The following is a 12256-nucleotide window of genomic DNA, read 5'->3' on the forward strand; positions in this document are numbered from 1 at the left end:
AGAGGTGATGAGCAGCTAAATCATGGCCCAGAGATCTGAAGACTCACCTTCAAGGCTGAGAATATAGACTTCAGTTATCCATTAATAGTATAATTTTATCCTTTTATGGGAAAGGACTTAGAAACAAAACCAAAACCCTAAATTCCAGAGTCATCTTTGTGATCATGTGTGTGATTTTTTCGATTGCTATTTTTCCTATCAAAATTTTTCTAAGTGGAGTGAATTGTCAAACTATGAGAACTTGGTTTTGTTTTATTTAGGAAGCTTATTGAACTAGAGTGTTTTAGAGTAGGTACTGTAAAGGTTACCTACGTGAATTCTTATGGTTGGTGAACTTGAAATCCAGTTAGGTAAGGTTGCTGACTAGTTTATAACATAGCCTTGCTATCCTTTATGTTTGAACTGTCACATTCGGAACCAGCAGTGGAAGGCCACTAGATGTTCACAGATGATCAGGCTTTGCAATGAGGGGCCAAATTTGGAATAGCAGACTGTTTGATAATCTTGGAAGAACATGAATGGGACTTCTAAACTGGGTTCTTGTTCCAGCTTCCCCAGACTTTATTTGATTATAAAATAATAATAATTAATTGCTTCATGCCACTACTATTTTAAACATGGCTGAAAGTAATCTTTATAGCAACACTGCTGGGATTATTCCTATTTTGCATCTGAGGAAACAGGTTAAGTTTCATGCCAAAGGTCACACAGCTGCTAAGTGGCAGATTTTAGGCACTAAGATTTATCTGCCAACAGTGGTTAGTGCTTTTAACCATTAGGCAATACTGGCTCTAGTCAGTTTTACCACTTTTATAAAAAAATATATTTTTATTGATTTCAGAGAGGCAAGGAGAGGGAGAGAGAGAGAAACATCAATGTGAGAGAATCATTGATTGGCTGCCTCCTGCATGCCTTCCACTGGGGACTGAGTCCACAACCCAGGCATGTGCCCTTGACCGGAATCAAACCCGGACCCTTCCCTCGGCAGGCCAACGCTCTATCCACTGAGCCAAACCGGCTAGGGCCAATTTTACCTTTAAGGTCGTCTTTCCTTGTCTATATAGGAAAGGGTTTACTTCTCACTTTAAAAGTCTTCAGTTTTATCTCAGCCTCTAATTTGGAGGATCTGGGATATTTGTCTCTGCTTATTTGTTTTGCTATATTATAACTTAACAATAGGTGGACAGAGCCAAAGCAAAGAATTGAACCTCAGTTAACTCACCAAAGCGATATTGGAGAATTTTCTGTGAATTTGATTTACCAGTGTTGAACTGGAACCACCTGCTTGCATGGACATTTGAGGTTGGATGTATCATTTTGGAAGCTCTGGGATATCTGGATTACATTGAATTTGTCTACTTTTGAATATGTCCACTTGTGCCAGAAGAAAATATGAACCTAGAATAACAAGACAAGTTTCTGGTTTGTAACTAATTTAAAGAGATTTCTTTAATGTGGTGACCTGACTGGAAGTTCACTTCTAGAGGAAACAAAATTTTAAAGTAAAAAATTTTGTATTGTTTTACAGAGAGAGAAACAGAGACACAGATATCGATTTGTTCCACTTATTTTATGCATTCATTGGTTGCTGCTTGTATATGGTCTGACCAGGGATAGAACCCACAACGTTGGCATATTAGGACAACGCTTCTAACCAACTGAAATACCCGGCCAGAGCCTTAAATTTTCTTAAGCTGTGACTTGATATGTTTTTTTTTTAAATATGTATTTATGATTTCTGAGTGGAAGGGAAAGAGAGATAGAAACATCAGTGATGAGAGAGAATCATTGATTGGCTGTCTCCTGCACACCCCACACTGGGAATTGAGCCCTCAACCCAGGCATGTGTCCTGACTGGGCATGTGTCCTAACCGTGACCTCGTGGTTCATAGGCCGATACTCAACCACTGAGTCAAACTGGCCGGCCTTGATACTCTTGATGGTAGATGTATCTCCTCTGTGTTAAGTAGTGCGGTGTCACCTTCAGATAAGGCGAAATTTGTCCTACCAGTATCGTTGTCTTTGTTTTGTTATAATGTTAAAAAGATCTTAGGTTGCCTGACATCTACATCTACAATACGGTGGGGCCTTGACTTACGAGTTTAATTTGTTCTGAGACCGAGCTCGTTAAAGAGCTCGTTAACTCAAATTTACTCTATCAACTCAATGCAAAAAATCGGCTGAGAGACAGCTGGTATCTCAAAAACTCGTTAGTCGGGACACTCGTAAGTCAAGGCCCCACTGAATAGCCATACTGTGAATTATGAAATGGCCCTTTCCCTACCTCCTATTTAATGTAGATTTGCAAGCAGAACCCCAACTAGAAGGATGGAAAATCGTTGTGATGCAGTGGAAAGATCATGGGCTTGGGAGCCCGCCAAGCTTGGGTTTGATTGCTTCTTGGCTATGTCCTTGGGCAGAGGTCAAATTCTCTGAGTCTTCATCTGTAAAATGGGGCTAGTTTGACAGTGTTTTTGAGTATTATGTAAAGTAATGGTTATAAAATAATTAGTTTATACATGATACATGGTAAACATTGAATGGGTGATGATTATTCTACTTATAGTAGCTTATATAACGCCAAAGCTGTTAAGTACGGTAGCAATTTGCTGTTTGGTACTAGTCATTATGCAGTTAAGTTTTTAGTAAATTCTGGACCATCTGTTAAAGATAGTAAGCATCTGTCTTGATTTTTAATTTTTTTTTAGATCTACGGTAACTACTGATGGTTATTCTCTTGGTTACATTAGCATGAAGGTTTAAGCAGGCATGGAAAATTCTTAGGATACGTGAAAGTCAGGATAATTTGTTTTAATACTGGATATTGCTAGTATGAGATGATAAAAGTTAGGGTTTTTAGATTAAAGGAGTTTCATGCTGTTACTGCTCTTGGTGGTGGCGGCTTTGTGACTGATAGTAAAAAGTTCATGAGCAATCTAGGTGTATTGGTCGTAGTAATGTTCCTTTGGCATAAGATGCCTGGCTTAAGTCACTGCAGTCCTGCTAAGTGGTCTGAGAGAGCAGAATGCTTAAATATAAGATGCCTGCTTTCTGTGTTCCTGTTGGCACATTTTATAACTTTTTATATTGGCTATATGATATTTTTGGGTTGTTCTATCTATATTGGAAGTGAATATAGAGTAAACTGTCAATTCTAGAGACAGTATTTCTTATGATTTATAATTCTGTAAAATGTAGAGTTCTTACTCTAAATATATTAAAGCAATATGAATGTAAAATGGTTGCTCTAGAATTTCTCTAGATTATTTTCTTTCGATTAGGGCAATTAACTATTGCCAACATATCCAAGTATTTCTATAGTTTAAATGCAGGACGAATATGAATAGGGAGAACATTTTCTTACATAATGAGTAGATTTTCCTATGAATTTGTCACTGGAAATGCTGAGCTGCAGAACAATTTCCTTCATAGCACAAATGGTATAAAAGCCTCGATCAGTTGAAAGTGGGAGCTTGTTAAAAATCTTTCTTTTTCTAGATGGTTGATTTTTCTTGAATCATATGTAAGGAATTGTTAGGTCTGTGAAGAAAAGAATTTCCTTTGATAGTACTCAAATATCTCTATCTCAGATACTAACTAGAAACTAGTGTATCTCTTTGAATATTATTTGAAAAAAGGAGAACTTGTGCAGTTGGTATGTTTTTGGTTCTTACCATTTTAAGAGATATTTTGAACTCTGGCTTTAGTATTTGATAGTAGGATCCATCATTAATCAGTTGGAAGGCTGGAGAAAATGCAAGTATTGTCTCTGAATTTATCAACAACTAGAGGCTCGCTGCATGAAATTCATGCAAGGGGCTTGGCCCTCGCAGCCCCGGCTTCGTCCAGAAAGACGTCCAGAAGGTTGTCCAGAAGGTTGTTCGGCTCTCCGGTCTAATTAGCATACTATGCTTTTATTATAGATTGTCACAAAAGGCACCTTTTTTGATGTATCAGTACACATCACAAAAGTATTCCTTAGTTACATTTTAAAGATACTTGTTAACTTACCTGAAATACGGAAGTGTGGAACAGCATTGGTAAGTGTGGACCAAGGAAGACCATTTGGAATGATTTTTAAAAATTCTAAATGTACAAGGCACATTTCTAAACAATATAAAGAAAACAGTGAAAACAGCCAGAGACAGTTTGTGCTTGCTCTTTTGAGATCTTACTATTGTATTCTAAACCTCTCTCATTTTCATGTGAAGTGATCAGAAATATGTATTGCTGCCCTAGCCTGTCTGGCTCAGTGGATAGAGCGTTGGACTGTGGACTGGAGGGTCCCAAGTTGGATTTCTGTCAAGGGCATATTTCCTAGGTTGCAGGCTCGATCCCCAGTGTGGGGTGTGCAGGAGGCAGCTGATCAATGATTCTCATCATTGATGTTTCTATTATATCTCTCTTCCTGTCCCTCCCTCTCTGAAATCAACAAAAATATATTAAAAAAAGAAAAAGAAATATGTATTGCTGAGAAGGCAAAAGGGTATTAGAATAAGTTTTCCAGACTATTCATATTCAACATTTTCCCTAAAAGACCAGATACTTCATTCTTTAACTTAGAGTACAGAACACTAATTCACTTTGTAAATCCTAAGTTAGCAAAATGACTGGTTGAAAGCTTAAGAGCAAATGTTAGGTTTATTTTTAACTTACGTTACCTTCAACAAATCACTTTAATTTTCTAGCTTATTACTTTTTATCTCTCTTTTTTTAGTGGAGTAATATACAGAATACTTAAAAAAAAAAATTCAGTTGGTAATTTGAAGAATTTAGCCCAACTGGTGTGGGTCAGTTGGTTGAGCATAATCCCGTGTGCCAGGAATGTCACCAGTTCGATTCCCAGTCAGGGCACATGCCCAGGTTGGGGGCTTGATCCTCAGTATGGGGTGTGCAGGAGACAGCTGATGGATGTTTCTCTCATCGATGTTTCTATCTCTGCCTCTTCCTTCCTTTCTCTGAAATCAATAAAAACATTAAAAAAGAGAGATAATTTGAAGAATTTAATATGATTTTAAAGACTAAGAGTTTTTAATAAAGGTATGGATGTTTTATACATGTTTTTCTCTTAGAAAATGTTTTTTTATGTAAAATAATTAAGAATTGGGTTTTAGAACAATTTGAGCCCTACTTTCTACTTGAATTGGAGATAAATTTTCTACTTTTTGTTAAAACTTATTTACTGCTGTCACTTTTGGATTAGCAACATATATTCACTGATCTCATGGGGGAAAGTTCTTCCTAAAATTCTCAGAACTGGTAGTTTTAATTCAAAATTTGCATTTGTAAAAATTTGAATATTTACCTGAGGAGGAAAAAAAATCAGTGTTTTTAGCAGTTCAGCTTTGGGTATTTATTTTATAAACATTTTAAAATTTGTTTAAACAATATAGTTAGTGATCAGAGATCCTAGATGCTGGTTATTTAATAATGGTTTATTTCATTCTGAAATATTTGAAAATTTTACTATATCTACTGGCTGAAACTTTGTATACAAAAAAAAATTAGCTGGCATAATTTGGTTATTTTTTGAAAAAAGTCAAAGTTTCTAGGTGGTTCTGAGTAGATATGTCCTACTTTTATATCTAATATCTAATGAATACTATTATGGGAAATTATAGAGAGTGTATTTGGAGGAATAAGTTTAAGGATAAATCTTATCTTTTTTTCCCCATAAATATAATCTCTATTCAGTTTCGAATAACATGGTAATTGTATACTTACCAGCCCAAACTTTGAGCAGCCTCCAAGGAGTAGACCGTAAACTTCTCTCCTCTGAAGGGGTTAACTTTAATAAGGGCCCTAAGAGACCATACCATGCTTTTGTCCTAGAAGGAATTGTCCTTAGAGGGTCTTGCATTCCTTTAATGTGTAGAAAGTTCTTTTTTTTTAGCCAGAGTAAGAGAAAGGAAGTGGATTTTTCTCTTCTTTCTCCTCCACTTTCAAATGGAATATTTGTGCTCATAAATTGCACAACATTGAATGGATTTTCTTCTTTCACTAGTAGATCATACACAAGTATTAGTAAAGCAAAATGCTAACAAGATGTCCATTGAGCATGCTTAGAGATAGGCAGAAACAGCTGGTTAAAGCGATGAAAAATAAATTACATGTATTTTTCTAGGCAGAATATGAGTAGTAAAAACACTGCTTTTAGCAATAGTATACATAGGAATATTTTAATGCTTTGGGGTGGGTTTCTCAACATAGTAAGAATAAACATTTCTGTGTAGATATCAGGACTTGATTAATACTTGAAGGAGATTAGGGAGATAATGATGAAGTTTAAATTTCAGGAGTATAAATTGACAATGCTCATCGTGATTTTAGATTGTTTCCTACAAACTTAGTATTTTATAACCTTGATTTTTTCCCATAATTCTTGTGCTAATTCTGTTTATCATTTCAGAACTACTCATGAATTCTTGTTCGGTGCTCTTGCTGAACTGGTTGATAATGCAAGGTACGTAGTCTTCTGCAGGCATGTAGTATGTGCTTGAAAACATTTGGGCCATTGTGACCTTTGCTCTCTGAAGACATGGGAGGAAGGCAATTCTGTAACAGCCATGACTCCTAAGAGGCTTGCTACCCAAAAGAGTATTTTTAATTGCACATTAGTTGATAACTCCACTTTATTTGATTAACTTTAATCCATTCATTCCTCGGTGTTCTAGCATAAAAATAATGAACTTCTAGCCTCCAAAGCTACCTTCCCATGTGTGTTAGAGCAAGATAATTGTAGTGAAACACAGGGAATTAAGATTGAAATTTAGGAATCAAATTAATGAGACAGACAAGCTTTGATTTAATTGGTGCTATCAGGAGAGTACACTATCTAATGTCTTTAAAATTATTCCAGAGTTTTGTGTCTTCCCAAAGTGTTTATTTTATTGTCAGATGACTCCAGTTGATCAAAGCATCTTTCAATTGTGAGCAGCTGTGCTTGGAAGAAATTATTCTTTAGCACTGTGTTATATGGACTTCTTAGTGATGAAAGCCTATCAGTGTTACTGTATAAGACTGAAAAGTTTTAAGTTGGTTCAAAGATAAGCAAATAAAAATGCAAAACAGCATTCTGTTTCTATTATGAATATATTGTTTCAGTCTTGTTTCTGAATGCAAACATAAAATTCAGACATTGTTTATTGACTAGGTGTTGATGACTAACAAAGGAAGAAGAGGATAAGAGTTAATAAATAGTAGAAGTACTAGTACTTTTAAACAGATCCCCAGTTAATGAGCTTGCTGATAATTTTCTATGTCTACCTATATCTATACTATAAACCTATACTATTATTACTTTCATTGTTATTTTCCACCGGACTATTCATAGAAGTGTGCCAGCTAACAAGTTATTTTACAAAAAACAAAATAAAACACCAAACTCCTATTTTGTTTCAATCCTGGTTGACTCATAATTTTTATGTTCTTTTTAAAAATATTGTAATCGCTTCTTGGCCTTTTGGCTAAGAAAAAGTGTAGCATCTGTTCTTATCAGTTTAAAAATATTGTAGTTTAATGGAACTATGCTTGAATTTACCACTTGTTAGCTTAGTGAGACCATGGTGTGTTGTGGCTAACTTTTTTTATATATCATGGTGAACTGGAGATTCTTGGGAGTATGTGTTCTTATACATTTTGCCAATTTCTCTCATATTTGAAAATGTTTTTATGTATTTGGGAATAGGTATGTGTGGAGTTATATGGTTTTGAGTTGAATTTTTGCATTTAAAATCAATGAGCCTGCATGATTTCCTTGCTTGCAGTTGCCAAATTGGGCTAGATTACTTCCAAACCTTTATGGAAGCCTTCATTGATGACTGAACTTGCATATCAGCTGATGGATAGAATATAGTGGGTACCTCCACTTCCTTTACTGGTTAGGGAGGATAAGGTTATGGGCTTGTGAATCAGTCTGCTGCCTGTAGTATGTATACCATAGGACTTGATTTTTTTCATAGGCCTTACAGCAGCTTATTTTCTTTTTTTCTCTCAATGTCTTGGTGAGAAGGGGAAATGCACAAGTTATTGGCACATTTTAGTTTTAGTTTTTAGAGAGGGAGGGAGAAGGAAAGAGAGAGAAACATTGATGTGAGAGCGAAACATCGATTGGTTGCCTCCCACATGCACCTCAACTTGGAATCGAACCCGAAACCTGGGCATGTGCCATGACCGGGAATTTAACTGGTGACCTCTTTTGTGCACAAGACCATGCTCAACCAACAGCCACACCAGACAGGGCTGGAACATTGTTGTTGTTAATCGTCACCTGAGGACATTTTCCCATTGATTTTTTTAAAAGTTTTATTTTATTGTTTAAAGTATTACATATAGTATTACATATGTCTCCTTTTCCCCCTATTGACCTCCCCTCAGCCAGCCTCCCTCCCCTGTTGATTTTTAGAGAGAGTTGGGAGGGAGAGGGAGAAACACAGAGAGAGAGAGACATCGATGTGAGAGAGGCACACATCAATTGGTTGCCTCCTGTATGCTGGTGCTGGGGATCAAGACTGAAACTGAGGTACATGCCCTTGACAGGAATCGAACCTGTGACCCTTCAGTGTTTGGGCTGACACCCTGTGGACTGAGCCAAACCAGCTAGGACTGGAACATTTTTTATGATTGTAATTGATTGAGAGAAACACGGATTTGTGTCAGTTCTTAGTATCTAAAGGGGAATGTTTTTACTTCTAGATGTTTTCACTATGAAGTTTGTATTTAAAATATATATCCAGGCTCTGTCTGTCATGTGATTATTTAAAATAATTTGGAGCTGCTCTAGGTGTTTTACAGTCAGAAAAGGAAAATAGTGTTATCAGGTATAAAAAGTATAGCTTTAATGTATGTAGAATGACCGTATGAATTCCTGAAAATAGATTCAAAATAGTACCCATTTCATAATATTATACATAGGTGGCATTTCAAATTCTCACTTGAATCTTGATTTTTTTTTCTTCCTTTTAATTTTGCAGAGATGCTGATGCCACCAGAATGGATATTTATGCAGGTAAGACACACATCAGTCTTTTCTTCTAATGCCCAGTTCCTTTTAAATCACTTATTGCTATGCCTAAGAAGAAATGAGTGTGAAATAACTGATTTCTGGAGCCCGAGGATATGGCACAATTACCCTAGGTCTTAGGTAGAAACAGGCACCCTGGTTAGGCATGTAATAGAAACCAAGAATTAGTTTACACCAAGAAACTATAACACAGGGTGACCAGATCTAGATCTATTCAAAAAGCCACCAGGAGGTTTATAGGGCTGATGGAACAGGGTAGTGGGGTGTGTAAAAACAACCACTAGTGGTTTTATTGGTTGGAGTTAGCAGGTGACCAGGTTTATAGCACACCTGGGAGCATGCTAGAAATGCAGATTCTCAGGTACCACTTTAGACCCACACAATTAGACACTCTAGGGCGGAGCCCAGAATCTTTATTTTCACAAGTTCTTCATGTGATTTGTATACACACTACATTTTGCTCTAGCTGATACTTTTCTTAGTCTCCTGCTTACCTGATCTGCTACAGAGTAGAGTCCATCTACACTAATAAAAGAGAAACATGGTAATTAGTGTCACTCCGCTACCCTTCCCATTGGCTAATCCCCCTGTCACTCACAGAGTAGGGCCGAGATATGCAAATTAACTGGCAGCCAAGATGGCGGCCAGCAGCCAGGCAGCTGATGGGAACAGGGAGGCTTGCTTGCTTCAGTGACAGAGAACTCCAACGTTCCCCGCCTGACTTGCCGGCCTCTCAGCTGCAACTCTAAGCAACTATGTTGCGAATAAAGAAGCTAAAAAACCCCCAGAAACCTGCTTTACTCAGCGGAGCTTCAGCCAGCCGGACTGCAACATTGTATCAAATACAGACGGTAAACAAAGGCCAGAAACCTGTTTTCAGCAGCCGGGGCCTCAGAGCTAAAAAAATGAATAAAAAAATAAAATAAAAAAAAGAATAAAAAAAAAAAAAAGGAGCGGTTGGGAGCTTCAGTCACCCGTCAGCCTGAAAACAGCCATCATCCCCTCACCCAGACTGGCCAGGCACCCCAGTGGGGACCCCCACGCTGATCCAGGACACCCTTCAGGGCAAACCAGCCAGCCCCACCCATGCACCAGGCCTCTACCCTATGTAGTAAAAGGGTATTATGCCTCCCAGCCCCGGGATCAGCGGAGCTGAGAGGCCTCCCGGCACCGGGATCAGCGTGACAGGGGGCAGCGCCCAAACCCCCCCGCCCCCCACGGGCCCTGCTCTGTGTGTGACGGGGTAGAGCCATAACCTCCCCATTGGCCCTGCCCTGAGTATGAGAGTGGCGGCGCCCCAACCACCTGATTGGCCCTGCTCTGTGGGTGTTAGAGGGCGGCGCCCCAACCCCCCACCACCCCCCGCGCCCCCACGGGCCCTGCTCTGTGTGTGATGGGGTAGAGCCATAACCTCCCCATTGGCCCTGCCCTGAGTGTGACAGTGGCGGCGCCCCAACCACCTGGTCGGCCCTGCTCTGTGGGTGATAGAGGGCAGCGCCCCAACCCCCCCCCCCCCCACGGGCCCTGCTCTGTGTGTGATGGGGTAGAGTCATAACCTCCCCATCTGCCCTGCCCTGAGTGTGACAGTGGCGGCGCCCCAACCCCCTGATCGGCCCTGCTCTGTGGGTGATAGAGGGCAGCGCCCCAACCCCCTGATCCACCCTGCCCTGAGTGTGACAGGGGGCGGTGCCCCAACTCCCCTATCGGCCCTACTCTGTGAGTGACAGGGGGGAGCTCCTCAACCCCCTGATCGGCCCTGCTCTGTGCATGACAGGGGGGAGCTCCCCAACCCCCTGATTGACCCTGCTCTGTGCATGACAGGGTATGGAACCCCAACCCCCCTGATGGGCCCTGCTCTGTGCGTGACAGGGGGGAGCTCCCCAACCCCCTGATTGACCCTGCTCTGTGCATGACAGGGTATGGAGCCCCAACCCCCCTTATGGGCCCTGCTCTGTGCGTGACGGGTGGCGCCGCAGCCTCCCCATCGACCCTGACTTGAGTGTGACAGGGGGCGGTGCCCAAACCCCCCAATCGGCCCTACCCTGAGCGTGACTGAGGGTGGCATCACAACCTCCCAATCTGCCCTGCTCTGTGCATGACGGGAAGGCGCCCCAACTCCCCAATCAGCCCTGCTCTGAGCCTGACCAGGGGCTGCACCTAGGGATTGGGCCTGCCCTCTGCCACCCGGGAGCAGGCCTAAGCCAGCAGGTCGTTATCTCCCGAGGGGTCCCAGACTGCAAGAGAGCACAGGCCGGTCTGAGGGACCCCCCCTTCCCCCGAGTGCACAAATTTTTGTGTACTGGGCCTCTAGTTGGACTATAAGCTTCATGGAGGCAGTGATCACATCTGCATTGTTGACTGCAGTTACCTTCATCACAGAGTCAGGCACAAAGGAAGTGCTCAGTAAATATTTACCGAGTAAACAAACGGTTGGGGTAAGCATTGTAGCTAGGTAAAGATGCCACACTGCCTGCTTACAGGGTTGAAGAGGTTACTGCTGTGTTGGCTACTCTCTTGGCCCTGAAGTAGTGTTGCCCATGACCATGGTTCTGGACACTATGAGCTGCTTACACAGTGTCGGTCACTGCGTGGCCAGGAGGATCCCCCACAGGTGGGTTTCTTACCCTCATAAATCAAATGAAAAATCTTTGAAATGAAGTCCTTGAGCCAGAAAGGGATCTCAGACCCACTGTTAAGGGTTGATTGTGTGTTAAAACAGCCTGCAAGTCCTGTTGTAAGAAACACAAGGGCCTAAAAGTAACTTCCTAGGTAGCATTCAAGAAATGGCACCAGTGATCTTTGGGGACTTTTGGAATGCACTTGGCTCCAGCCAGGTTCTAGGTCCCAAAGCAGTCTTCACGTACAGCTCATGGCTGAAGTGCACAGCCAATGGCCCGTGGCCACTTTTAGCACATTGTTACCATGATCTGTACCTGGCCCGTTCGCGTCTTCATGACACTTGGCTCCTTCTAGAATAAACTTGGAAGCCTTTTTGCACGTTACTTGCACTTGCTCCTGCTTGCTAGGTCTCATTTGGATTCTCTAGAGACCTTGATGAGAGGCTCTGCCACAAGGAGAAATTTTCTTATCTACCAATAGTACTTCCAGGAAAGTCCTTGCTCTTGAACTTTCAAGAAGCACTTGTTATTAATGTTTCAGCAAAGTTTAGCTTCCTGAACACTGAGTGATACTTGAAAATCTGTGGTTTATAGTACTTCTGAAATAGCATTTTAA

The 12256-nt window shown here is 40.6% G+C and overlaps 1 protein-coding gene and 1 pseudogene across 11 annotated transcripts in view; both read left to right on the forward strand.

The window, feature by feature from the left end:
* The window catches only part of MORC2 (MORC family CW-type zinc finger 2), a 40241-nt gene that overhangs the window by 1990 nt on the left and 25995 nt on the right, over window positions 1-12256 (forward strand). For all 11 annotated transcript variants that reach the window (XR_004974891.1, XR_004974890.1, XM_036354115.1 and 8 more), the window contains exons 2-3: window positions 6410-6463; window positions 8973-9007. Coding sequence is in view for 9 of the 11 variants with exons in the window: in XM_036354115.1 (XP_036210008.1) it covers window positions 6410-6463; window positions 8973-9007 (89 nt within the window). In the remaining 2 variants the exon portion in view is untranslated. The remainder of the gene's footprint in view (window positions 1-6409; window positions 6464-8972; window positions 9008-12256) is intronic.
* Window positions 7447-7545, forward strand: LOC118678678 (annotated as a pseudogene).

Source organism: Myotis myotis, unplaced genomic scaffold, assembly GCF_014108235.1.
Source record: "Myotis myotis isolate mMyoMyo1 unplaced genomic scaffold, mMyoMyo1.p scaffold_m19_p_20, whole genome shotgun sequence".
NCBI classification, from domain to species: domain Eukaryota; kingdom Metazoa; phylum Chordata; class Mammalia; order Chiroptera; family Vespertilionidae; genus Myotis; species Myotis myotis.